The 24,928-nt window shown below is 39.8% G+C and overlaps 3 protein-coding genes across 3 annotated transcripts; 1 reads left to right on the forward strand and 2 right to left on the reverse strand.

Annotated features, from left to right (window-relative positions):
- Nucleotides 1-930: 930 nt before the first annotated feature.
- Nucleotides 931-5,778, forward strand: LOC106946565 (emerin). Its single transcript, XM_015030977.1, has 7 exons — nt 931-1,160; nt 1,314-1,412; nt 2,643-2,674; nt 2,976-3,001; nt 3,089-3,142; nt 3,250-3,312; nt 4,832-5,778. The coding sequence occupies exons 1-7, from the start codon at nt 1,079-1,081 to the stop codon at nt 5,037-5,039; spliced, it is 564 nt and encodes a 187-aa protein (XP_014886463.1). The 5' UTR covers nt 931-1,078; the 3' UTR covers nt 5,040-5,778.
- On the reverse strand, nt 5,745-12,418 carry LOC106946557 (uncharacterized). Its single transcript, XM_015030963.1, has 8 exons — nt 12,009-12,418; nt 11,226-11,279; nt 10,839-11,147; nt 9,399-9,707; nt 8,325-8,639; nt 8,105-8,254; nt 7,958-8,020; nt 5,745-6,994 (listed from the first exon to the last, which is right to left on the reverse strand). Exons 1-7 carry the CDS (start codon nt 12,037-12,039, stop codon nt 7,977-7,979), a joined length of 1,212 nt encoding a protein of 403 aa, XP_014886449.1. The 5' UTR covers nt 12,040-12,418; the 3' UTR covers nt 5,745-6,994; nt 7,958-7,976.
- Nucleotides 12,419-15,335: 2,917 nt separating this feature from the next.
- Nucleotides 15,336-24,202, reverse strand: slc25a33 (solute carrier family 25 member 33). Its single transcript, XM_015030971.1, has 7 exons — nt 23,956-24,202; nt 20,925-21,098; nt 19,179-19,256; nt 18,052-18,152; nt 17,778-17,844; nt 16,184-16,464; nt 15,336-16,105 (listed from the first exon to the last, which is right to left on the reverse strand). Exons 1-7 carry the CDS (start codon nt 23,994-23,996, stop codon nt 15,906-15,908), a joined length of 942 nt encoding a protein of 313 aa, XP_014886457.1. The 5' UTR covers nt 23,997-24,202; the 3' UTR covers nt 15,336-15,905.
- Nucleotides 24,203-24,928: the final 726 nt, after the last annotated feature.

The following is a 24,928-nucleotide window of genomic DNA, read 5'->3' on the forward strand; positions in this document are numbered from 1 at the left end:
GTGAATTAAAATGTTGAAATGTTAACCAAATTTATGAATCTCATTTACTGAGCTTAACATTTTAAACCAAATACAAATATGATTCAAAAGCACAAAACAAACCAGGGTTCTGGTTGAGGGGCGGTGTCCTGCAATGTTTTTATACATGCTTGTGCCAACAGACCTCATTTAAAAGACTGAATTACTCTTTGGCATGTCAGGAAGACTGGCAAAAATACACATTTCTCTTGTTAAATAACAATAAAAAGGAAGTTAATCTTACATAACACAAGCATCTCTGTGGTTGCCAGTCACACATTGAGCAAACAGGGGCAAAGAAAAGCTCATTAATCAAACCTCTCTACCTGAAGACAATGTAGCCACACCTATTGCTTCTGGCACTGCACTGCATTCTTGTGTGAGAATAATCTGACTAAACCAAACACTGAATGAAAAGGTTTTCTTTATGTGCAGCATAAAATTGTGAAGGTAGATTTAAAATGTAATAATTACAAAATAAATTTAAAAAATAGGCATAGGTGATAAACTATATTACAAAATAAATAAATAAAAAATAGGCTACATGCCATAGGTGATAAACTATAGCCAAAGTTAGATTGACCGCTTTTACAGAAAAGTAAAAGCCTGTCCTATTGGTACAATCATAATTTTACATATAATACTGTATTTATGGCCTTACAGTATTACCTCTTAAAAATATTCAGTCAAACCGCCTCTCTGGTTTTACCGTATAAAGGGTTAAATACTCATACTTGCCTGCTGGTGGCGCTGCTTCCGTAAGACACTGAAAACAATTCCAACAAAGAAAAAGCCAGGAGAAACGGAAGTTGTGCGCAATTTGTGTGGGAGAGCGTTTGTTTTGTGTCTGAGATCAATTCTGAAAGGGCGGGGTTAGGGCTCTGAACACACACGGCTTCACCGCGGCTCGTCGGCATAGAAATCGAGCTCCCATGTGTAGGAGGAGTCGACTTGGTTTTCTTTTGACGCCAAAAGAAACTAAACTACTCTTAACCGCCAATAAATTCGAAAAAAATAGCCAGTTTTAACCAAAGACAGAAACCGTATAGAATAGATTGAAATGGCTTCGCTGGACAACAAGTCTCCGCAGGAAATCAGCGATCTGCTGGATGAGTACGGGATCAAACATGGACCTGTGGTTGGTGAGTGAATCACCGTCAGTGGACCTCGGCGGGCCCCCTGTCCGTCCGTCCGTCTGTCTGTGTGAAGTTTCTACCTGTGAAGTGTTTGGTGTGATTTGCAGGCTGTTCATCATTCCTAATGTTGGTTTGTGTGTGATGTCTGTTCGTGCTCAGGAACTACCAAGAGTCTGTATGTGAAGAAGCTGAAGGAAGCCATGGCCAAGGGGAAGAAAGCTAAACCATCATCTGATAAAACCTATTATAGAGAGGAAGGTAAACAGTCCTTATAGACTCATTTAGTTTTATACATACGCTGGGCTCATAAGGTTGACGTAGTAAAAGTTTAATTCTCTTATCACAGGTTTTCCTTGGTACTTTTTAGGGCTGGACAATGTATCCAAATGCACACAGGATGCCATCCAATTATCGATCTCTCTCACTAAGTTCAGTTCAATTAAAATGTCTGTATTTACCACGAAAAGGAAATAAAATGTATTGATATTTCATATCAACATGTCCTAAATAACACTTTAGGTTGTTGGCAATAGCTGCTAATCCACCCCATTTGCTTTTGCATCTCCTCTTTAAATCTTTGGCTGGGAATCTGATACATGCCTATTATAATCAATGGAAGAGATGTTTTGAGCTGAGCTGATGGAGTGGCCCATGGTGATGATAGGGTTATGGGTTATGTTATGCACTACGAACACAGGTGCATTTTATTAAGATGGCATTTTGAACAAACAGAGATATAATATCAAGATCCAGTTGTCGTACCATGCATCCACAACCTCATGTTGGAGATGGTAATTGATGACCCCATGTTGCAAGGATCTGTGCACGATCCCTGGAAGCTGAAAACGTCCCAGTTCTTTTACAACCAGCAGACTCACCAGACTTGTCACATGCTCTGGATCGGCGTATGCAACATTATGTTCCAGGTCCTGCAAATATCCAAGAACTTTACATTGAAGAGGAGGGCACCAACATTCCACAGGCCACAATCATCAACCCGATTGATGACTGATTGGTTTATTGACCAGAGTCAAATTTAAGTCACGCCAGATACTGAATGGCTTTCGAAAGCCCCAGTGCAATAAAACTGCAGGTTGGAGTGGCCTTTTATTGTGGCCAGCCTAAGGCACTCCCGTGTAGTAATCACACCGTCTAATCCTCGTCTTTATATGCGAGTGTGACAGATTATGTCAGCAAGGGAAGAAGTGCTCACTAATCTAGATTAAGACAAATTGGTGAACCGTATTTGAGGGAACGAGGCCTTTTGTGTACGTGGAAGAAGTCTTTGGGCTCGTGCACAATGGGTGCAAAAACAAAAGTGTTGTGTTTATGTCTACCTACCAATAGGTGTAAAAACTGCAGCATATATTAAGCATCACCAAATGATTTTCCATTAGAAAATTCAAGACAGCAAAGTGTCTGATACTTCTGGACCGTATATTTGTGAGAAAACCTTCTATTCAATGTGATATTTGTGTTTTCTTACAGAGGAGGAAGTCACTTATGTTTACAGGACACCAGTAAGTATCTCTCCTCGCCCTCTGCTCAGGTGTTTGTGGAACTTACAAGGTGCAAATTGCACCTTGTAAGTAAGCATACTCTGGATGTACACTTTTTTTCACTCTCTACAGTCGAAACTAACATTCGTTTCAAATAAAAGTCGGCGATGCGATTATTTTTGAAAATTTGAGCCAAGCACCCTGAACAACAGCTCTGCATGTAGCTTAACGGTGGAAGCTGCTCATAGCGTAGATTTGCTGCCTTCACACCCACATTTGGGTATAACTTCAGTGCTTACAGTTTGTTTCCATCTTCTTTCAGAGCAGAAGTGAGACCTCTGGAGACGGGTCAGTTTCTCTGTTTTATTTCTTGAACTGTATTTACGTCACTAAATCGGGATAGCGATCACAAACCAGTCTGTCTTGTTGCTACAGGGGGTCTTACATGAGATCCAGACGAGAATGGGCTGAGGGGGAATATGGACATGAGTAAGTCAGAATCAGCGGTTCCTGAAATTTGATTTTTTTTTTTTTCATTTTTTTTTTTTTTTTTCAAAAGCCGTTTAAATCTTCTACTTTTATATGACTTTCTGCAGCACTTCCTACTCGAGCTACTCAAGTTCAAGGCCTGAATACAAAGGAAGGGATTTGGTTGATGAGTAAGTACATCTGTGAAATATCCTACTCTGACCTCAGCTGCTGTAACGTAGCCATTTTTTTCTTCTGCAAACCTCAGCTGCACTCTTTCAACACCTTATCAGTTATTCTGAAATTTAAAAAAAAAATGTCCAGTCATTTTATACTCTGTGCCATTTGGATGCACTTCTTTTAAGCAAGTTTTATTTTATTTTTTAAATGTTGCAGATAAATCAGCTTCATTTCAGGGTCTTTATCTCCTGGACTAAAAGCTGATTTTCTTTTTTTTTTTTTTTTTTCAAACATTGTTTGTGAAATTTGTCTTTATACTTTTGGTAAAAACTCCCAAAAATGACAATTTGTTTTCAACCAAAATTTCCAAAGTAGTAGTAATTTGGCATTTTATTTTTTTAATCTAGTCAGTATGTGGGGAAAAAAACAAAATTTAAAATGAAAAAAATTAAATAAACATCAATGTTATATTGACTAAATTAAAACTACAGCATTTATTAAACATTAACAGACTATTTTAATTATGAAAATGAAAGGCAATGGATCACAATACTTATCTAGACCTGAAAATTGATTGGAGTGAATTTCATAAATTTTCAAAATTGCATAGAAACCCCAGATGGCAGCAACTCTGCAAAGTCTCGCTCGCCTACAAGCTGAATGATCTGCTGACATGTTTCTGGAAATTGTGGAAACAAATTTTCTTACATTTATACAAAAAAGAAAAAATATGCAAGTGCAAACCATTTATAAATTGTATTCATTGCCAAAGTTTGTGTTTTTGTGACTCTCAACTCCAACCCAGATTTCACATTTATGAATTGCCGGTAACACTTTATTTGAAGGGAGTTGAATAAGACTGACATAACACCTGTCATAAACATGACATAACACCTGTCATAAACATGACATAACACCTGTCATGAACATGAATAAGCCTTCATGAATATTTATGACTGTTGTCATAAAGCATCTTTCGGTAAATTATGACACTTTTAATACAAAGTTGACATTATTCAAAATGTCTTTGTTATGACAACTTGACATTAACTAAGAAATCATTACTGATATAAATTTGTTATAAAAGTATTACTGATTGCACTTCAAAAATTAGGTAACTTTATGTTATTAAAGGTAAAGTTTAAACAGTAATGATTTCCTGGTTAATGTCAAGTTGTCATAACGAAGACATTTTGAATAATGTCAACTTTGTATTAAAAGTGTCATAATTTACCGAATGACGCTTTATGACAACAGTCATAAATATTCATGAAGGCTTATTCATGTTCATGACATGTTATGTCATGTTTATGACGGTGACATGACAGTCTTATTCAACCCCCTTCAAATAAAGTGTTACCGAATTGCCTAACTTAATTGAATTGATCAGTGAGGAACATCAGTGCACAGAAGCTAAATTGTAATCTGAATTAGTCTAACCAGCTTTTGATCAGGTACATTCACGGTAGCTCTGGAGATTTAATTCAACGCATGACAGATCCTCAGCCGCACCCTGACTTATTGTTTCAGGCCCTACATGTACGACACTCCGTCCACCTACAGCAGCAACTCGTACGCCAAACCCATGAAGTCGGAACCAGAGAAACCAAAGGCACAGAAGTCGTCCCGCCGGATCCCCCTGTGGCTCCAGTTCGTCTTCTTCCTGCTTCTGGCAGCCTTCCTCTACTTGGTCTTCTCCAACATGGAGGCAAACGAGGCCATGAAAGGAATAGTGTGATTTTATTCAAATTGATTTGATGTCGAGGGATGAGATACTTTATTTTACATCTACAGTTGATTGATGTCTTTTGGGGATTTTAGACTTTGCTGCCTTTGTGGTTGATGCAATATTTGTGCTTTTTTTTTTCTTTGTTTTTTTCTTATGCTGAAATTTGTTTGCACCTACCTGCTGTGGCTGTGGCTAGCAAAAAAGAAAAGAGTTTGCACCTTCTGGTCCTCCCTTATACTTCTAAAACAACTTAAATCTAAACTGAAGAGTAGAAAACTGCATGTAAACCACAAGCGGCACCGTTTTATTATTATTAAGCGAAAACTGACACCAAAGTGGGGGGGAAAAAATGTGAGCTAGACCCCCGTTAAACTTTGGATTTAAAAGGAATGTCTTGTTTTTTTTGCATGACTGTACAGGTAAGGGTAAAATACATTCTTGTTCACCAAGTTTCACTACAACACCTCTTTGAGTCAAACTGCAGAACAAACACAATTTTGTCGAATACAGGTGGCGGCTCTCTGCTGATCCTATAATTGCTGGGTTGTATGATCCTTCAAAGCTCCTGTTGATCATTTTGGTCTAAAGGTAGAGCATAGTAAATAAATATTTTTACCAATCTTATGGATTTAGGGAAAGTAGGGTAAATATTGGGTTTTTAAAGTGTAGTTATGCGATCTAAATTGTCATTTCAGCTCTCGCTTTTTAAAATAAAAATATCGGTTTTGTAATAAAAGTCAGAAACTTACACCTGAAGTTCCCGGTTTAATGTGTGCATATTTAAACGCTGCAGAGCAAATATTACTGACAATGACGCACGTTTGTTTATTGTACATAATTTTGATTTAACTCATTTTTCAGCGTGGCTGAATTGAATAATGTTTGTCAAACAAGTACTGATGCTTCCATTTTGCTCACAGCCATTTATGCATATTTTGGACAGACTTAAATTCAAGTGCCTGTGTTTTACAATCAATTCTGATAAAACTGTAAATTGCATCCAATAAGTACATGAAGATTTTTCCAAGGTAAAAATGTAAAATTGCTCAATACAAGCTATAGTGTTACAAGTTTATGCTTTGCTCAAGTGTGCAGCACTTTTGTACCACATCATCCATCTATCCAGAGTTTGTAATTTGTTTTGTAATTGGTTTTCATAATATAATAAAGAGCTTGCATATGTAAGCATTTTAGAGTTTCAAGTCGTTTATTCAGGAACAAAAGTGTCAAGATAAATAACGTATACAAAAACAAATGAACCGCATACTGCAAGGTGGCTAAAAAAAAAAAGCTATGTTGTAGTTTGCTCTAAAGAAAAGTACCATCAGCAACATGTTTAGATTGTCTAACAGTTTGCACACAAAACTTCAGCATTTTAACCAACTACAGCTACTATTTACAAAAACAAGTGCAAAAAAAAACAACTGATGAAGATGCATAGTAGTGTTAGTCTTTAAGTACATTACATCGTATAATCCTTTAAGGATCATTGTTCTGAGGGCAGGTATCTAATCATTAAGCAGTCTGTTATGTTATCTGGAACAAAAAGCTGCTGAACTCTGTATAGAACACAGAAACGTAGTCGCTCATTTCACAGATTCACAGATTTAAGGTTTAGTGTACATCTGAGACAGTGACGCTCTAAGCATACTTTACACCTGGCTTAACCAGGAGCGTAGAAACACACATGCTACTGCTGCTCCAACATGGCTGCCTGCCTGCACGTTACAATAACATGGTGCTGAACATTAATCTTATTCATTGTTTCCCAGTAAGAGTAAAGAAGCCAGTGCAGTCTCAAACTGCGTCCCAATGGAAGTGCTGAATAGAAGTCTCAGCTGTAAACTGGTTCCAGCAGTCACCAGCAGGTGGCGAGCAGCAAGTATCCAGTTGCTGCTGTCTCCCCGGTCTTCTGCAGTTCGGATGAAGACGACTTGAGCCATCTGGATGTCTAAAGGTTAAACCTGATAAAATAAGGACAGAAATTTATAAATTTAATCTAATAAGCAAAAATAAATAAATAAATAAATTACCAAATGTATTTGTTCAACATTCTCACATTTTGTTGGTTATCTGTAAAATTAATTTCTAGAATCACCTTGTACTGAAACTACTGTTGTAGTTATTTTGTTACGCGTCTACTCGTCTTTCACATCTACAGATATTTTGAAAATGATTCTTTACAAATTACTTCATGTTTAAGCTGAATTTAGGTCTGTGTCTTTCCGACGCATGAATAACCTTCGTTCCCCCTCAATTTTATGTGCGGTACGAGACACAATAAGAGCTAAACCAGTTTAACTACATTAAATCAAAGAATATTTCAACAGTTTTTGGTCCAAATTAAGCAGAATCCAAATTAAAATCAAATGAAGGACCATATTATGACAGTTTATAAATATATTTACCTATATTTTCCTCCCTTTAATAGAAATACCAGGAAATTACTACTAGATTCACAGGTAGTCTTTGTAACTCGTGATTATTAGGAACAGGAAATCACCTGTGTTAAGCTGAGCTGTAGTCAAATAATCAGAAACGTGGAGTTCCTGCTCAAACCAGTCACAGGAACAGAACGGCAGCTGATTTAAAATGGACACACGTGTCAAAGGTCGTACTGAAGGACTAGCCGCTACATTCACATCCACCCCAACTCTTGGGATTATCCTGCACAGAGCCGCCTGATAGCTACCATTAGCTAATTGTTTAACTTAAAGCTGCAGCATGTTAAAAGGCTTTGGTTAAAATGAAACAATGAAGCACTTTTCAGTCAGGTAGTGTGGTTAAGATGTTTTAGGTTCAATTTTTCAGGTATAAGGTGTATTTATTTAAATTTATTTTAAAAAATAATGAGGTAGAATCCAGACATTTACAAATTTCCAAGTGGTAAACATTTCTAAAACATGCTAAACTTTGTGCACAAGCACCTGTCATCTGAGGACTCCATCATAGCTTGTGGACTGATAAGGCAACATATGTGTTGTCCACACCTGTGAAGAGAAGAACATCTTTCACTCTAAATCACACGAGGACTTAGAGATATTTTTAGTCTTTTGACGGTGAAGCTGACTCACAGGTTCTGGTCTCCCGCTCTAATTCAGAGGGCTGCTTCTCCTTGTTGCACATTACCTTCGCCACAGTAAAAATAATGATGACGGCTATGACGAATGTCACCCCGGACACCAGCCAGCTGATCACCATGGGGCTCAGTAGCGGGTCAGGATCTGAAAGTGGGCGGAGTCAGTCCCTAAGTTTCACTCAGAAAACTCAAGATTCCCCGTCTTTGCGCCTTACCTTTAATGGCTATAGGTAGCGGCTGGCTCTCTCTGGAGACAAACGTGCGTCCGCCCAGCTGGACCCGATACAGGCAGTAATAGTATCCCTCGTTGGAGCTCTGGGCGTTGGGGAAGGTGAAAGTGACGGACTTGGAGACGGCCGGGAGCGACTGGCGCAACGTGCCGTTGGAGCGGACCAGGCGCAGCTGGAAGGAGGCGCCGGGGTACTGGCGCGGGGTGGAGCAGGTGATGTTAAAACCCTCGCCTTTGATGACGGAGCCGGTCGGGGCCTCAGAGGACGTGTTGTACCAGTGATGGGGAGTTAAAAGGTCAACTGCCAGTAAAATAGGGAAAATGAATTACAGATGAGGTACAAACGTTTTTGAGCATATGAGTAGTTGGCATTACAAATCGGTAAATTGTTTCTCACGCAAACAGTACGTTAAACTGCACAACAAAATACCAAACAATATTCTGTAAAAGTATTCCTCTCAGCTGAGCGAAAGCAAAAGCTAATGGCTTAGCATGCTAAGGCCTGTGCTAAGAAAATGCAAATTGTTTACATTGTTTTTAACATGATAAACACATAGTTGGCAGCGTTGCACAAAACTGAAACCGATGTCGTCCAATCAGATCGTGTCAAAACAACCAACATTGCGCCAGAAGGTTCATTTCTGTGGACAAATATACAAGTTGAACTACTTTTAAATAGCTTAGTTAATAAAACACAAGATGATGTTGCCCTTAAGGAAACATCAGTATTTATATTGACACTAAATTCAACAAAGTCTAATTTCAGAAGCAAAAATAATTGCACTGGATTTTATTCAAGCATGTCAGCATAAATGCATTTCATTACAAATATAAGCTTCTTGTCAGATTTTTACTTTTTAAAGTCTGAAAACGTATATCGTTTCCTTGCATGTTATAAATCTGACTTTGTCCAAGAACATAAAATCCTAAAAATGCAATGACATTTGGAGTTGTAACTTAAACTGGAAAAACTTTCAGGGCAGTGCATCACAGAAAAAAACAAAACAAAAATGAGGATTAAAATATTTTGTATAAAAGCACGACAGAGATTAATACTCACCCACAGTAATATTAACAGGATGACTGGTTGGAGATGTGATCCGGTGGGGAGGGAAACCACCCCGTATGTTGTACTGGCAGCTGTAGCTGCCTTGCTGAAACGATTCTACATCAGACAGAACCAGGCTGACTCCGATCTGGGTCGGGTCTGCGCTCTGTGTGACCAGCGGCGTCTCGACTCCGTGCCTGTACAGGTGGACGTTGCTGACGCGGTCACGTGGTTGAATGTTGCAGTAGAAGTGAACAGACTCTCCAGCAGAAAACACAAAGTGAGGTGACAGCACTGAAAGCCTGGGCTCCATTAGAGTACCTGTGAGGAAAAGCAACAACGTACTTCATTGATTACAAATTAAAACACGATGTTTGTCTACGTGGCGTAAAAAGATGCATGACCATTTGAATCCTCACTGTCTGACATTAAATGAGATTAAACTAAACCTCTCAATATTTCGCAGGCAAGCACATAATTAGGGAATAAAAAATCAGCATCTCAAGACAAAAGCCAAGAAGTCTAATGTTTTTTTTTTTTTTACTCAACACTGATCCTAAAGCCAGGGTTTCCACCACTGTATTGTAAGCCTGGCGGGCCACCAAGCTTTACTTGTGCCCCCACCAGGCTAAGCATTGTTTATTTAATTAAATTTTTTTATGTTTGCATTTTTTAGGAACTTTATAGTTGGTGTTCAAGTATTAGTCTTCCAATAATACATAATTATCAAGTCATATTTTCAAATTCCTGCCAACTTTAAAAAACTTCTCAAAAACACAGATGAATTACTGCTTACCGCCTCAACCACCAGGCTTAGCAAGTTTTCTGGGGGAAACCCTGCTAAAGCTACACAAAAATTAGTTAGAAAGTGGCAAAAAGGTAACAGACTATATTGGGGGTTTTTTCTTTGCCATCCCAAAGCCCTTATCTCATTCTCAAGAAATTTGTTGGCAAAGATCAAAAGTGTGTGTGAGCCGGGCAGCCTACAAACCAGACTCTGTTACACTAGCTCTGTTCAGATATTCCAGGAAACTGTTGTGAGAAGCTTCTGCAACTCTAAAAGACCCAACTTATTTAGTTAAGTCTACCAAGTAACAAAAGTGTGTGCATACTTCTGAATTTGAACAAAGTAAAATAAACTCACCCTCTCTTTTTTCTAATGTCAAGCAAACAGAAATAACTTTGGTATTCCTAACTAACCTAAAACAGGGAAACTTTAGTCTGATTTAAAATTAGATTGTGAGGGAAACAAGGTTACAAGTCCTTTTCACACAGCATGTGTAAACATCTGGTTTCAACTGCAGATGTCCTTAGCATTTTTGAACAGAACGTTGTTACTTTGACCTGTATTTTTTTTTTTTATTCCCAGCCATGTCTTCTAATGTGCTTACACCCCATTAAACTGCTCCCATACCAAATCAACACTATGACAACAACGGATCAAGGTCTCACCTGAGCATTTCACACCAGCATCATTCTGATGGCTGCAAAAGTAGTTCCTGCTAATGAAGGCATCACAGTGGATCAAGCTGGACTCGTGCCCTTTGCAATGGATGGAGCGCAAAGCAATCTCTCCACTGCCCGGGCCAAATTCGGCGCCACGTGAAGCGGATTCAGCGATGCCGCAACCCAGCTCCGCGCACACCACAGTAGCTGCCTGCATATCCCAGTCATGGTCGCAAATAGTCCCCCACTTATCGTGAAGGTTTACTTCGACTCTGCCGGAACAGTGGTGATCCCCGTTCACTACTCTCACCCCACCTGCGGGATCGGAGAAAATTCACTTAAGAGACATGAGCTACAATTAATGCAGATTCATAGCAGTAATCCCAGACTCACCATACGCCCCGACACCAAAAGCTCCTACTCCATCAAACAGAAAACCCAACAGGCCTACGAATGAAGAGAAAGTAATCAGAGTTACAAATTCAAAGCCATAGAAAACATCTATTTACATTAACATGGTTAACTTTTGATGTTCCTTTCCACTGTTGCTATATGCATACTCAGTATGAAGGATTGATGCAAAGCAAATGACTAATTTAGCTCTTTGGGGAGTTTCAATAAGTCAATCTTCTGACTTTCTTTAAATAGATAGCTTGTTTACCAGCTGGAATGCTAAACCTTACACTGCCAATACCCACTTATGACGTCCTCACATGTTAAAGTGAAGTCAAGTGGAAGTTTATTTATACAATAGCAGATTTACATCAACCTCGACCTCAGCTGACCAAGTGCTTCACAACTTCGCAGATAAATGATGAAGCAAGAAATAAAATTAAGTTTGATTAAAAAATAATGACAATAACAATAAAATTGGCAGTAAAATACCAAAAGTAATAATAACATAAATAAAAACCAAGACATACTTCATTGCAGCTACAGTGATTTCCCAAAAACTTGAATTAATCAAGTACTAACTAACTTAGTGGTTGTCAACATCTACCAATAAAATATGTATTAAATAATTCTTAAAAATAAAACACGCACGTAAGCTTCCCTCTCGGTTTGTTTAACAACATAGCTCAAATGTTCGCTGGTAATCACGTTGCATAATCACGTAGAAAAGAAGCGACACTGTGCTAACTAGCCAACAAGCTTGGCTAATCGCTGATGCTGTACCTGTTAAAATGACACGGAGGAATCTCAACATTGTTCCCTCAGCCTCCCATCAGACGTCCGGGTGTTGTCCTAGTGACGGAGCCGCTGACAGATGCTGGAAAACATCCGCTAACCGGAGCAACAAAGGACACGGCGGGATGAGGAGCTAACAGCTAGCCAACGGTGACCAACGGATACACACGAAGCGCGAGCAAGCTTGGAGGCATTGTCCGGCTAATTAATACATTTTATTCGCATTTAAACCTCTACGCTAAAGTGGAGTTGGAGGAGTTTTCTAGTGAACCCGGGTGGCTTTCACACTTGTGCAGCTGAGTTAGCTCCGAGCCGAAGGCAGAGCCCTTTTCCCTGCGGCAGACAGAGGTCAGCATAAGCCAAGTACACCACAATGTTTGCTCCCGCTTCCGGAGGCTCGGCACGCAAAGAGGCGTGGCTTCAAATTCCAAGTGATTAAAATAACAACATTCTTATAATACATGTAAAAACACTCAATTGTTCAAGACATGAGCAATTTGAATATGGAAACATAATGTTATTGGATCTTAAGACTAAATCAGGTACTTGTCCACTTAGAGTTACATAATAAAGTCTGCAAGAAAATAGTGACTTGCAATTCAATTCAAAAAATTATTTAAATTTAACTCATTTCATTCAAGTATCTTGAACAGTCATTGTCATTGCTGTGAGGAAGGATCTCTGCAGTCAATCTTACAACGACTGCAAAGAAGCCTCTGACTGAAGACACTGCTGCTGTGTCATGACTGTAATAAATGAATGTCATGCTTACATTCCAACAACCAGGAAGTGGAAAACATATCTCACAGTAACATATTCTTACTGTGTTGGAAACCACTGCTTATTCACCTCGGTTGCTTTTGCTATTCCTCTTTAAATTGCTGGCTGGTCATAAATCAGGTATTATTTGAGCTTTTGAGATGCTTTTGCGTCTCAAAAGCATGCAATCATATTACAACCCCGTTACAAAATAAGACTATAACATAAAGGAGCACATAAAAGGAACGAATCATTAAAATGCAAATTTAACACAAATTAAAAGATATGGTTGATAAAATGGATAAAGTCATCTTTGACCCGTGCAGGAAAGCTAAAATTAGGACTGACTAAAAAAAGATTTGAGACTGAAGGGGAGATTCACCTCTAACCACACAGCTACAGAGGAACGGTTTGCATCAAAGTTTGTTCATGTATTAGATTGAACCAATCAAAGTCTGGACTTAGATTGCATTAAGAAAATGTGGCAAGACCTGAATACTGATGATCAAAGACAGTCTCCTTCCCATTTGATTTAGCTAAATTAGCCTCCAAGTGTACTAAAGTGGAGACATGCCTCAAAAGATTCACAGCTGCATGCTGAACCTTTCATATTTTATTTTTTTTAATTTAGGGAATTTTATTTTCTTCATTTCACAATCATCCACCACTTTGTGCTGGTCTAGCACCTGAAATCCCATTCAAATGCACTAAAACTTCTGCTTACGATGTGACTAAATGCTGAAAAGCGTATGAACACTTTTGGACATCTCTTGGGAAAACGATCAAAACTGCATTGTTTTGATCTGTCAGCACAGACAAAAACATAACAATTTGTTCTCATCAAGCAGCCAGATAAAACAGGGTGTGTTCTTCTCAAGGCTGCCGCAGAGATGAACCTGCTTTCTCCTAATTTATGTTTATACCTCGGCATCCGTTCGGTTTTGCTCAAACCTGTTATCTGTGAACTGCAACGCCCCGTTGTGAGTTATAAGCACATTACTTATTACAGGACTGTTGATCGCCTCATGGCACACCACCAGAGATGTGTTATTATAAGCATACCTGTCTCACTACTCTGTTATGTAAAAAGTCAAACTCCTATGGAGTCCTTGTTTTTGATCAGTGCTGGTGCTCATCAACATACTTAGTGTTTTTGTTCACTTTTACATACATTTAGCACAGACTATTTTGAACATTTTGTGTTCCATGTAGAGATTAAGACGACATGGATATAGAACACTGTTTTCATGTTTTGTCAAAAATTATTTATCCCTCTCTTAATGATGGCATCATGGTAATCAGCCCATTTTTATTAGGCATATTTCCACTGGTAAGGTATTGTCGCACCATATTTACACCCCAGAGAAACATAAGCCATGGATTAGAAGTTCCTGAAACTGATCAATTTTAAAGATAAAAGAATTAATAAGAAAAAAAAAGCCATTTATTTTAGAAGGGTACCACCAATGCTGTTATTAAAAACTAATTTTTTAATGTGGGATAATTTCCCCCACTGTATATTCATTTGATCTGACTTTACTACATTTTCAGTCAGACTCAATAGAACAAAGTCCTGCAACTTTCAGGTACATCACTTCCTCAGTATGCAATCAAGTTTTGCAGTAGATTAATTTATTCAAATGTTTTTCCAACCTCTGTGTCACCTAATAAAATACAAGATAAAAACAAAAGTTAAGCGACTCTTCCAGTAAGAGACATTAGTAAAAATGTGAAAACTCCTTTTTTTAGGCTGACCTATCAGATTCATACTGTGTGAACATTTTCTGGTGGGAACAGGCAGTTTCACTCAGCTCCTCATGACAGCTCCCACCTCAGTCCTCCCACTTGCTCACGAGTCGGTTCCAACCGGCTGGAGGAGACGGACGCTGTAACTAAATCAACCCAAAACAGAAGGAAGAGGACGTGTTCTGCTGAGTCATGTCTGAGTCATCATGGGGCTTTCACATGGCATGACTTAAAAAAAAAAAAAAAAAAACTGCTTCAGGAAGTCCTGTTTCCCCCTGTTTCCCATCAACTTGCTGATGTAGACAAGGCAAAATATAAACAATAGAGCCAACAATGTAACCTTGTATAATAAGGAAGCCATTTGTTCTCTCTAAAACAGCCTTGGCTGCCTTCAGGGAGTCAAATCTAAATTCATTTATTTTGGCTGTTACTGCAGTTAGTTGACCTTGACAGAGTTCAATTGGGGAGGTAAACCAAAACTTTCAAAATAAACTGAGCATGTGTGTTTTCATCAATCTGAGGTTTCACTTTAAATTATGGAAATAAATGTATCGTTCTAATTTATCGAGGGGTAGGTGCAAATGTATTTCAGGGGGTAAAATGTCGACGGTTTAGAGGTTTGAGAAAACTATGACAGTCATTCAAGAATGAGAGCAAAAAAAAAGTTTTGACATCTTTATAAATATTAAAACCACATAACTGTCTTAGTGTGTTTTAAATGGTTTATGTGGAGACGGGTCTTAACGTGAAATATCTAAATGTAAAGTGATCATTTTTGATTCACAGTGATCAAGTGAACCTCCAATTTGATTTTTTTTTTTGGGCAAAATGTCAACGTCTTCACGAAGGAAACACACGTGCCTCTGTAGAGTTGTGCATTTATGGAAAAATACGATAAATCTCTTTGCAGATCAAACAACTTCAAACAGATTGCAAAACAGAAATCCAAGTAGTCCGTGTTACGACGACTAAAAGAACAGCTCTAGTATTACAACTTCTCCTGAATGATATTGTTAGCTAATCGCGTCAACCTCCCCACATCATTCGTTATGATACTGTGATAAACAAATATCTTCAAAATTACAAAACAAAAATAATTTAGTTAACTTAAATCTAGTCATCTAAAAACATGACCTTCCACAGGTAAGCAGTTTCAGTACCGAGGCTTTTGTGTTGACAAACTAACAAGCTCTGAATTAAATAATGTGTCGAACTCTTTGGATGTCAGTACAAGCTGCTACCGTTTCTTCGCAGCGGTCTGTGCAGGACCGCTTTGACAGTTAAGTATGTATGCATGTATATGCTACGTTTTCTTTAGTCTCTTGGGATTACTCTGGAATCCATTGTGTGCGAGGAAAGTCCCAGCTTTCAAACACGACGTCACTTGGAATCTCCCAGCAGGTGGACAATGAGTTCGTAGGTGGATAGGACGATGGCTGTGTTGGGGATTTGTCTGATTAGCTGTGGTACGAGTCCTCTGTAAAAAGCTGCGTAACCTTCTTCCACAGCTATCAACCTCCCCGTCTGGAAGAAGTATTTGTACTTGCTGCCCTCTTCTCTGAGCCTGGTCCTGATGACCTCTGTGTGGACACAATGAATAAACAGTTAGACAAACAGAAGTGTGTCAGGACTCTGAGTTGTAAATGCAGCGAACTTACCATGTGGGTAAGCTATGCAGGAAGCGCAGCCCTTCGAAAAAGCTGCCGCCATCATCAGCCGCAGGAAGTCTGACGCTCCTTTCTCGTTGTCTCCGTTCGGCGAGGCGAACTGGCTCTTGGCGAGGTGCTTCTTCAGCGTCTCGTAGATGAGGAAGCAGATCATGGTTTCGGAGATTCCGGCGTAGGACGCAGTCAGGCCGCGGTAGAAACCCCGCACTCCCTCCGTCCTGTAAACGTAGCGAGCGCACTGCAGCGCGTTCATCTTCTTCTCTCCTCTGGCTCTGAAAGTCAAACCGATAGGGATCGTTAGTGACAAGAGGTCACGTGTGGTTTTTAATGGTCTTATTTTCCATGAGGTAGAAGACGCCACAGGCAATGACAACCAATTCAAGACAGACGTTTAAGGAAAACAAGCAATTTGTGGTTGTTGTAAGTAGGTCGGCTCTCAAACGGCCACGTCGTCTTGCTTTTATTGTTTAATAGAGCTGATTATGGCTTACTGGGAGAAGTATAACAGTCTGTGCAATATTGAAAGTTGTGGGTTAGACTCCAGCTTCCTCCTCTGTCACAAGGACAAGGCATGTGTTGCCAATCCATAAAGTGGTTAATAAATGCATTGCCTATCAATTGTGGCTTTAGTGTAAAGAGCTTTGATTGGTACAAAGATCCAGACCATTTCTATTTAGTGGGTCATTTTGAATATGCATCACAATAAAGGTCTGAATTAAAAGATTCATCTTTCTCATTGTCAGTAACCCACCTACTAAAGAAAACAAAAGTCCCTCAAAAGAAATCCATATGCACACAACCTTAATCACAAGTCCATCTTAAAGCTAGAGATGCACCATTGGCTGTAGCAACTGGTAGATCAAACAAAGAATAGATTGTTTTGTTTTCAATAAAAGCACCAAAACTAGTCCTTCTACTCTTGATATGAAGCCTTTGAGCTGCTTTTGAACATCAATGCTGTTTCTGCTCGTTTGGTGTGTCTAATTTTTTTAGATGGATTATTTTCAGAATGCTCACAAAATTTCAGTGGAACCTGACAATTTGGTTTAAAACACCAGACTACAAGCAAAAAGCCCTGGACAGGAGAAGGCATGGATACGATTCACTCTTTAAGTGATTTGTCACCTTTACCCTACATAAGGAAGAAAGATCAATTCAATGTTTTCCTTATTTTGGTCACTTATTAACCAGTCTAACTCAGCTTCTTCTGTTGTTCACATAGTTCTTTATCCTTCTTAATTCACCTGCTTGCGCAGCAGGAAAGAACCCGTCTTTTTAGGGGGCAGAGAGAGCAGACTTGTTTTCTGTGACCTTACTACTGCTTCAAGCTTGGCAACGTAAATATGGCCAACTGGATGAAGGACAGTGCGTCAGTGGTGCGTATTTATAAAGGCAGGTCACACGCTCGGCCTCGCACTGCAGAGCAGTGGGGCTGTGAACTCAGGCCCCCCCCACATGCCTTCGCTTGAAGGTCAATTATACTTTAGCACCTGTCAACCCCCTAATATAGGCGTTTCACTCAACAACACTATGCGCCTAAGAAGATAAACAACTATAGAAAATACCAACAGGAAACAGAACATACTTTTTCTCCAGCTGCATCCTTGTCTTGACCATCCAGATGGGGTTCATCAGAGAATTGGTAACAAAAGCTGAAAACAATGAACATTTACATTTTAATCTTACAGTATAAGACTCAACCATTCAAGCATGCCATAGTAATGTTGGAGACAATGAAGTTGGAGATGATGAGGTTAATTAATAGTTCATGTTATCAGGTTTAATAAATGGTTTATATGGCACCGAATTGCACAATATTTCTGTTTCGTTTATCGATTAGAGACGCCTGGGCTGCTCACCTGCAGTACCAGCTGAGGACATGTGCACCAGTCCACTGTTGGGGACAAACAGCCCGTTGAACAGCTCCTTTGATTTTGAATATGCAGCAAAGTAAATGGCTCTGAAAGAGAGAGAAAGAGAGAGACGCTGATAAGGACTCTAATCAGAAGCGGCTGCAGATTAGCTCACAGTTTTACAGTAAAAGTGCTTTCGTCCACTCGGTGCGAATGTGAAAGCGAAGCTATAAATGAAAGCGGAACAGGACTGTGTGAAGTTTTGATGGTGTGCCTAGAGGAATCTCTTTCCTAGCGCCAGCTCTCTCTGTTCTGCTTCTGGAACAGACTGTCGCTGCACGAGAACACGCTGAATAAGCACCGGCCAAGCCAGAGATGCCCACTGGGACGCTCTGCATTGAAATCTGTCAAAGCTCGCCGGTCTAACAGCAGCACATAATAATGCTGTGGATACTATTCAACCACAGACGAAGCTTATGAGTAACACATAACTCCCTTTCGGTGTTAAAGTCCGAACAACATTTAATGCAAGGTGAATCAGAAGGTATTTGGTACGGCAAGGCTATCAGCCGAACGGAAACGGTGCAAAGTGCACAACTTTGTTGACACTAAACATAGAATAAAGGTGAAGTTGAGGCGTCATAGTACGTTCTCCTGTCCAAACTTTCCCTGTAGATTAATCGCCACCTATTCCCGGTATTTTGTTTGTTATTCTGTCACACACACACGCACACAAACGTGCCCCAAGGTTTATGAAAAACAGCAGTCTCATGTTGACAGCTGCATCACACGCAAACTGTATGGGACTCGGAAGTCGCTGCCATAACAACGGCTTCCTGTTTATGTAACAAGTCCAGTTTTTTTAGCCGTTAAAAAAAAAAAAAAAAAAAAGACAAATAAACCGTTTTGTGTTTTATTGTTTACCCCGTAGATTCAGTTTAAACCTCTGGAGAGTCAAAGTTAAAACGCTTTATTTTGAATGTGCTTTGTTTATTGTTTTTGAATCCATTGAGTCGTTTGTATGTGTGATTTTCATCTTCACCGACAGGCCGCCATGTTTGAAATACACTTGGAGCAAAGATGCACAGCAAAGCCTGAGGAACTGAGAAGTGTGCACAATGAGTCTGCTGTACCTTGAAGGGGCAACACCCACGAGATTCGGCCCCAGTCCTCGGAAGAGAGAACTCGGTCCCTCTTTTTCAAGAATCGATCTGTAATGGACACAAAGCAGAAACATTTAATACACAAACATGAATTAAACCAACTTTTGTTCATGTCTTTTTTTTTTTTTTTTTAAATCAGGGGAATGGATGCGAGGACTCTGCTGCAATCCCCTTTATAGTTGCATCAGCTCAGTTCAGTGGATTCTGCTCTGAACTTCGTGCCCTGGTTGGTGTCTGGTGAGTCACGCCAGGCGCGTCCTCAGAGACGTTTTAACCCTTTGAGGGAAGTGACCCATCTTAGCCATGTGACAGCTCGCTCTGGCCTGACTGGAACTGAGAAGAGGGGAGTGTTTCTGTAATGCGCACACTGTTGGTCATGCAGGGTTCGTGAACTCCACTCCCTTCTGTCACCGACACCTGACGCCTCTTCTCAAACAATGACAAACTGACCACTTTTTAGGTCGAAGCAATGTTCAGTGACAAGGTTTCATTGTCCATGAAATCTGTTATAATCCTTTTTATTGTGCGCTGCTTCTGTCCCACTCTTAGGAAACAAATGTTGCTGCATCTTCAAACACAGAAGCTTAAAGTAAAATAAAAGTAGACAATAACATTTCTTCAACAAGCCATTTATAGCTCTCCATCAGTGGCTGCATGAAAAAACACGTTCGATTCGATTTCTTCTAGAAATCAGCATAATTATGTAAATATAAAGATACATTTTGAACAAATAGACACTGAAACATCATGACTCATCTTTTAGATCAAAGTGATGTCCAGTCAAGCTTTTGCTGTTGGGTCAAATTAAATTCATTTTGTTTAATCTCTTTTTCCATTAAAATGCAGGGTTTTTTTTTTTCTATAAAACAACAATGTTGCATAATTAGATACAGAACTTTATAAAATTAAAGCAGAGCAAAGCGAGCACTGATCAGTGGCTGAGGGAGTCTACATTTAATTAATCGCTATAACTGAGTCAGTAAATACAAAATCAAATGAAATAAATGTCAGCTCTAGACTTGACTTGATGATTTATTTGTTTGGCAGTCCTGGAGGACTATCTCCAAGATTTACAGCCTACAAAAGCAGCCGGCGCCAGTTTAAACCAGTTGAGTTTGCAAACCTAGTCGTCCGAGCGTAATACAACACTGACCCAGCACTGCGCCTGACTAATGCCCCTCCTTCGTTCTCTCTCAGCCAACTGGGGTAAAGTCTATTTCTTCTCAACCAATCTCTGCAGACATGAAGATGGACCACTTCCACAGACATCACAGAAATCGGTTTTAGTCAAATCACGGGGCAAGAAGAAAAGAGGGAGTTTGCACTTGAACAAACAGCGGGTTAAAGCCTCTAAACAAGAGCAGGACACAGTGTACTTAATCCTCGCTTTATGTAAGACTAGATTAAAAGGCGTTTTGATTTAAAGATTATAAAAGTAGCAGGACTCTGGAAATGCTTCCAGGAATTTAAAAAGAAGCATAATAAAGATTTTTACTTTTGAGATAATTTGAATTTTTTTTTTTTTTAATTATTACACACTATTTCCAGTCATCGCTCTAAATGTTGTGCAGATAAACATCAGGTTTCACCAGCTGCTGGGAAGGAACAAGTCGTCCCTCCGTTTGTAGTTGGAACAATAAAACATCTCCAGAGGCAGATTGCACGGTGCGCCGCGTTGCATCACCGTTTGGCTGACAACATAAACAAACGTCTTACCGGAGGACCTGCAGCAGCCCCGGTGTAACCGTCCCGGGTCGGATGACCCCAGCGCCGCTGAGGGTTCCCAGATGGACCTGGAACACGGGCCGCAGGGTGAGGCCGGACGACTGCAACCGTGTCTTCAACACCTCCAGTGGGCAGGTGACGATGGCTCCCACCGTGCCGCTGCATCTACGAGACGAATCGGGAGCGTTAGGAACTCGGCAAGCTTTGAGACGCAAATATGAAAACCCAAGTACGCAGCCACAGAATCATCTGTTGCCGTTGGATGCAACTTATTAGCTTCCACTGAGGAGTGTTTTTCCATCAACGTGCAGCTGAAGAGCTACAGGCCAGGAGACCAGTGAACAATTATGGTCTAAAGCAGTTTCCTCACTCCGCAGTGGAAATTGTTCGAGCGGACCCAACACATCTGGCCGACACGGTTCTTCAACTCAGACATCCTAATTGCACATAAAAAAAAGGAGCTTCTTCCTGAGGGAAGGCCTTTTCAGGGCAACTCTTTCAAAGTTATTCAAGTGGTTAATAAAGCAGAACGTCTTTAACAAACAGCATAACCTCACCAGCAGCAAGCTTAGCAGACCAGAGATGATTACACTAAGCCTCTCTGCTGCGTCACGTCTGAAGGACAAAGTCAAATATCTTGGCAAAAGTAACAACTCACCCAATTATCTCATCACTCATTACCTGAAATCCAGTTATTAATCCTTCAAGGAGAAATTAAAACTCATTACATTTTTCACAAGGCGTAGGCTGGTATGAGAGATGCAGTAGATTTCCTAGCACCAAGTACAGAGATTTCCTACAGTGTTCACGTAAAATAAAAATAAAAAAAAACTAATAAAAATTCATTTTCCTACTGCTTTTGATACTTTTCAAACTTACTTTAGCAAAAGAATAATACATTTAGAACCAAGTATTGCTGACTGTGCAGAATATTAGATCTTTTCTGACATGTTGGTCCTCACGAAACAACACGGGTTCAACAAGAAGAAGTTCTACATAACGCCTTGACTTTCCGTCTTTAACTACCAGAAACCGTGCACATTTCCCTCACCTTCTTGCAATCCTGACAAAACCAAACACTAGCAGGTATGTTGAATTGTTGCTATGCATGCAGCTGACAAGTCGAGCCAGGGCAATAACACCGGGCTTCAAGTCAAAAATATTATTTAGATAAGAAACCAAAGGATTTCAAACCAGCTCCTTCAAGGTGAAAATTAAACGGTTTGAAAGCACAGTGTAATCATTTTGTGTCCTTCAGCTCCGGACAAAGCCCAGTACTATAATAAAAATAATAATAATGTTATCTATACCATTCATTCATTACTAGTTTCACATGAGCTTAAAAAGAAGCAGTGGCAGATGTCAAGCAAACCTTTTAAGTCTACGTAATCTTACACTGCTTTGCTGTCCTGTTCCTTGTAGGGTACTGGTATAACGTGCTGGTTTTAGATAGTTAACCAGTTTGGGTATCGTCCTCTGGCCAACAACCCTATGGTACACCTGTGATAGTTTTAAAATGGAGCATTACCTCACTGAGAGCGATGGACGGTTCCAACACCTAGACTACTTAAATTTTCAAAACAGACCGTTTCAAAAATTAAAAACATGTTTTTCTTTGCTAATAAGAGTATGGCCAGGTTTTTTTTTTTTTTTTTTTTTTTAAACCTTCAAGTCCACGCTACCGTCTGACAAAAAAGTATATATGGTACAAATTTCATCACCTTTACCCATCCGCATGTGTCTGCGAGCCGTCTCTTTGGACATCAACAAGCAGCTACGATTTTTATGACCACGAAACAATTTTGTTTTCGGTCAGAGTTTAGAATCAAGTTCACGATTATGAGCATTAAAAATGTGTCATTTCCTGGAGTGAATCATTTTCTCTCCCAGTGACAAGAATGCAGTAATATCCTGGTGACAAATCCCTGTGCTCCTGCTTTTTAGTCATTTTCTTCTCCTCAGCCTTCTAGCATAGGAGTGTAAAATGACTCTGCTCAGAGAAAAAGAGGTCTAACATCACACAGAAAAGCTTTAAACCACAATAACAGCATGACAGACATGATTCCAGGGTTTTGAGGTTATAACTTTAAAAAAAAAACATTGACAGAAGAAATTGATGTCTAAACTAGACTAAATGTTTTTTTATTCTGTTTAAATTTTTGTAATATTAACTTAGACAATAGATTCAGATTTATTATAGTAGCTACCCATTACACCAACAAGCCTGATTTTACTGTAAATTTCATATGCGGAGCTAAAACTGAAACGTTAAATGACGCCATTAGCAAGACAGGATTAAAAATAATTTCTCCTTCAACTATGGCTTTTATTATGCAACCCAAGCTGCTTATTGCGAGATAATGTGCAGTTTTGAAATGCAAACATTGCGTGTTGGGATTGTCGTCACCGTCATGTCACAGGAGCGGTTGCTGCTTCTTACATAATGCAGTGAAGGACATGTTGATGCTAAAAGCTAGCTACAAATGCGACCGCGGTAAATAGAGCCACATTGACAACGAGGGTAAAACGGTCAACCAAACCACGTCATTATGAAACCCGTTAAGCTGATGTTTAATCTCTAAACTGACAGTAAATGTTTTAAATAAGAATGTCGTTCGACGAGACACTAGCTGGCGCATCTCAGGCAACCTTAGCGGCAGAAGATTAGCAAACTTCCGCATGGAGAAGGTTTCTGGGGAGATTACGCTAGCCGGTCATTGTCCACCACAACCTTAATAAAGTCCTAAAACTAAAGTTCACAGCTTTCCCATATAACTTAATCGCCCTTTAAACCATTTACATTACTAAATAATCAGTCGGTCACTGAATTAAAGGATAAAATAAAGAAAGACGTTGACGGCACACGAGAGGTTGCGCGGCGCTAACAGGAGCTAGCTGGATTTAACACTATCATAGGCAAGTACAAACCATTAAATAAGAAAAACATGTCGGATCCAAACAAGTATAATATTTTAAATAACGTTCACACATTTTAGGTTTACATAATCTTGAACTGACTTACCCCCCGGCGAAGAGATGCAGCAGAGTGTCCTTCTGTGGCATCTTTCACGTTTGTTCAAATAGCCACCATGTTGTCACTGGGGTTCTAGTAGAAACCGCGTTGAGCCGCAGAAAGAAAGACGGGGACAGAGTTTAAGTCACCGGTGCTCAGCAGGTCATTTGTATCTGCGTGTCCAACCCCGTCGCCGGCTTTTTTCGATCTGTCAGCGAACAGCCGTGCTGCCCGGTTCCGTCCCATTTACGTAAGAGGGACGGACGGGGGTGTCGGCTCTGACGTTGACACATGTGCTCCTCAGTGTCTCCTTGACTTTTTTCAAAAATGTTGCACAATTAGACCACAAACACCAACACAACTTCCAAAAAAACAACAACCGGGCAATACTTTGAACTGCTGACCTTGAGCAGCTTTAGAACAAAATAAAGCAGGCTCAATATAAGCATTGTACTTATAATTAGTGTTGCCACCTTCAGGGCCGGATTTAGAAAGATAAGGGCCCCTGGGCTAGAGCCATTTTTGGTGCCATTTCCTAAAAAAGAAAAAAGAAAAAAAAAAAGGGGGGGGGGGGCCCCAGGGCCCCCTTTTGCCCCCCCCCCCCCCAAAAAAAAAATACACTGTAGCTGCAGAATTTAAAAATATTTGAGTATTGTATACATTAATAAAGATGTGACAATATTAAAGCGCCACACTTCATACGGCCCTATGAGTTTCATAACTACAGTGTTTGTAAAATATGCATTCATTACAGTGCATGTTTTTAAGCACAGTGTTGGACCCTGGGATACTACCGGCCCAGCCGTCTTTCACAAATGAAAAGGACGACCACCATGGCCATGTCGGCCATTGTCGTGGAAAAAATTACTTTAACGAGTCTGGTTGGGGAAGTAACACTAGACAGGACCAAGGGCATCCCCTGCTGTTATGGCACTGTAGAAGTCTATAGGAGAGCAGCTTGACCAATCTCATGATAAGATCA

Source organism: Poecilia latipinna, unplaced genomic scaffold (assembly GCF_001443285.1).
Source record: "Poecilia latipinna isolate Pla-1442-1.1 unplaced genomic scaffold, P_latipinna-1.0 Scaffold196, whole genome shotgun sequence".
Lineage (NCBI taxonomy): Eukaryota > Metazoa > Chordata > Actinopteri > Cyprinodontiformes > Poeciliidae > Poecilia > Poecilia latipinna.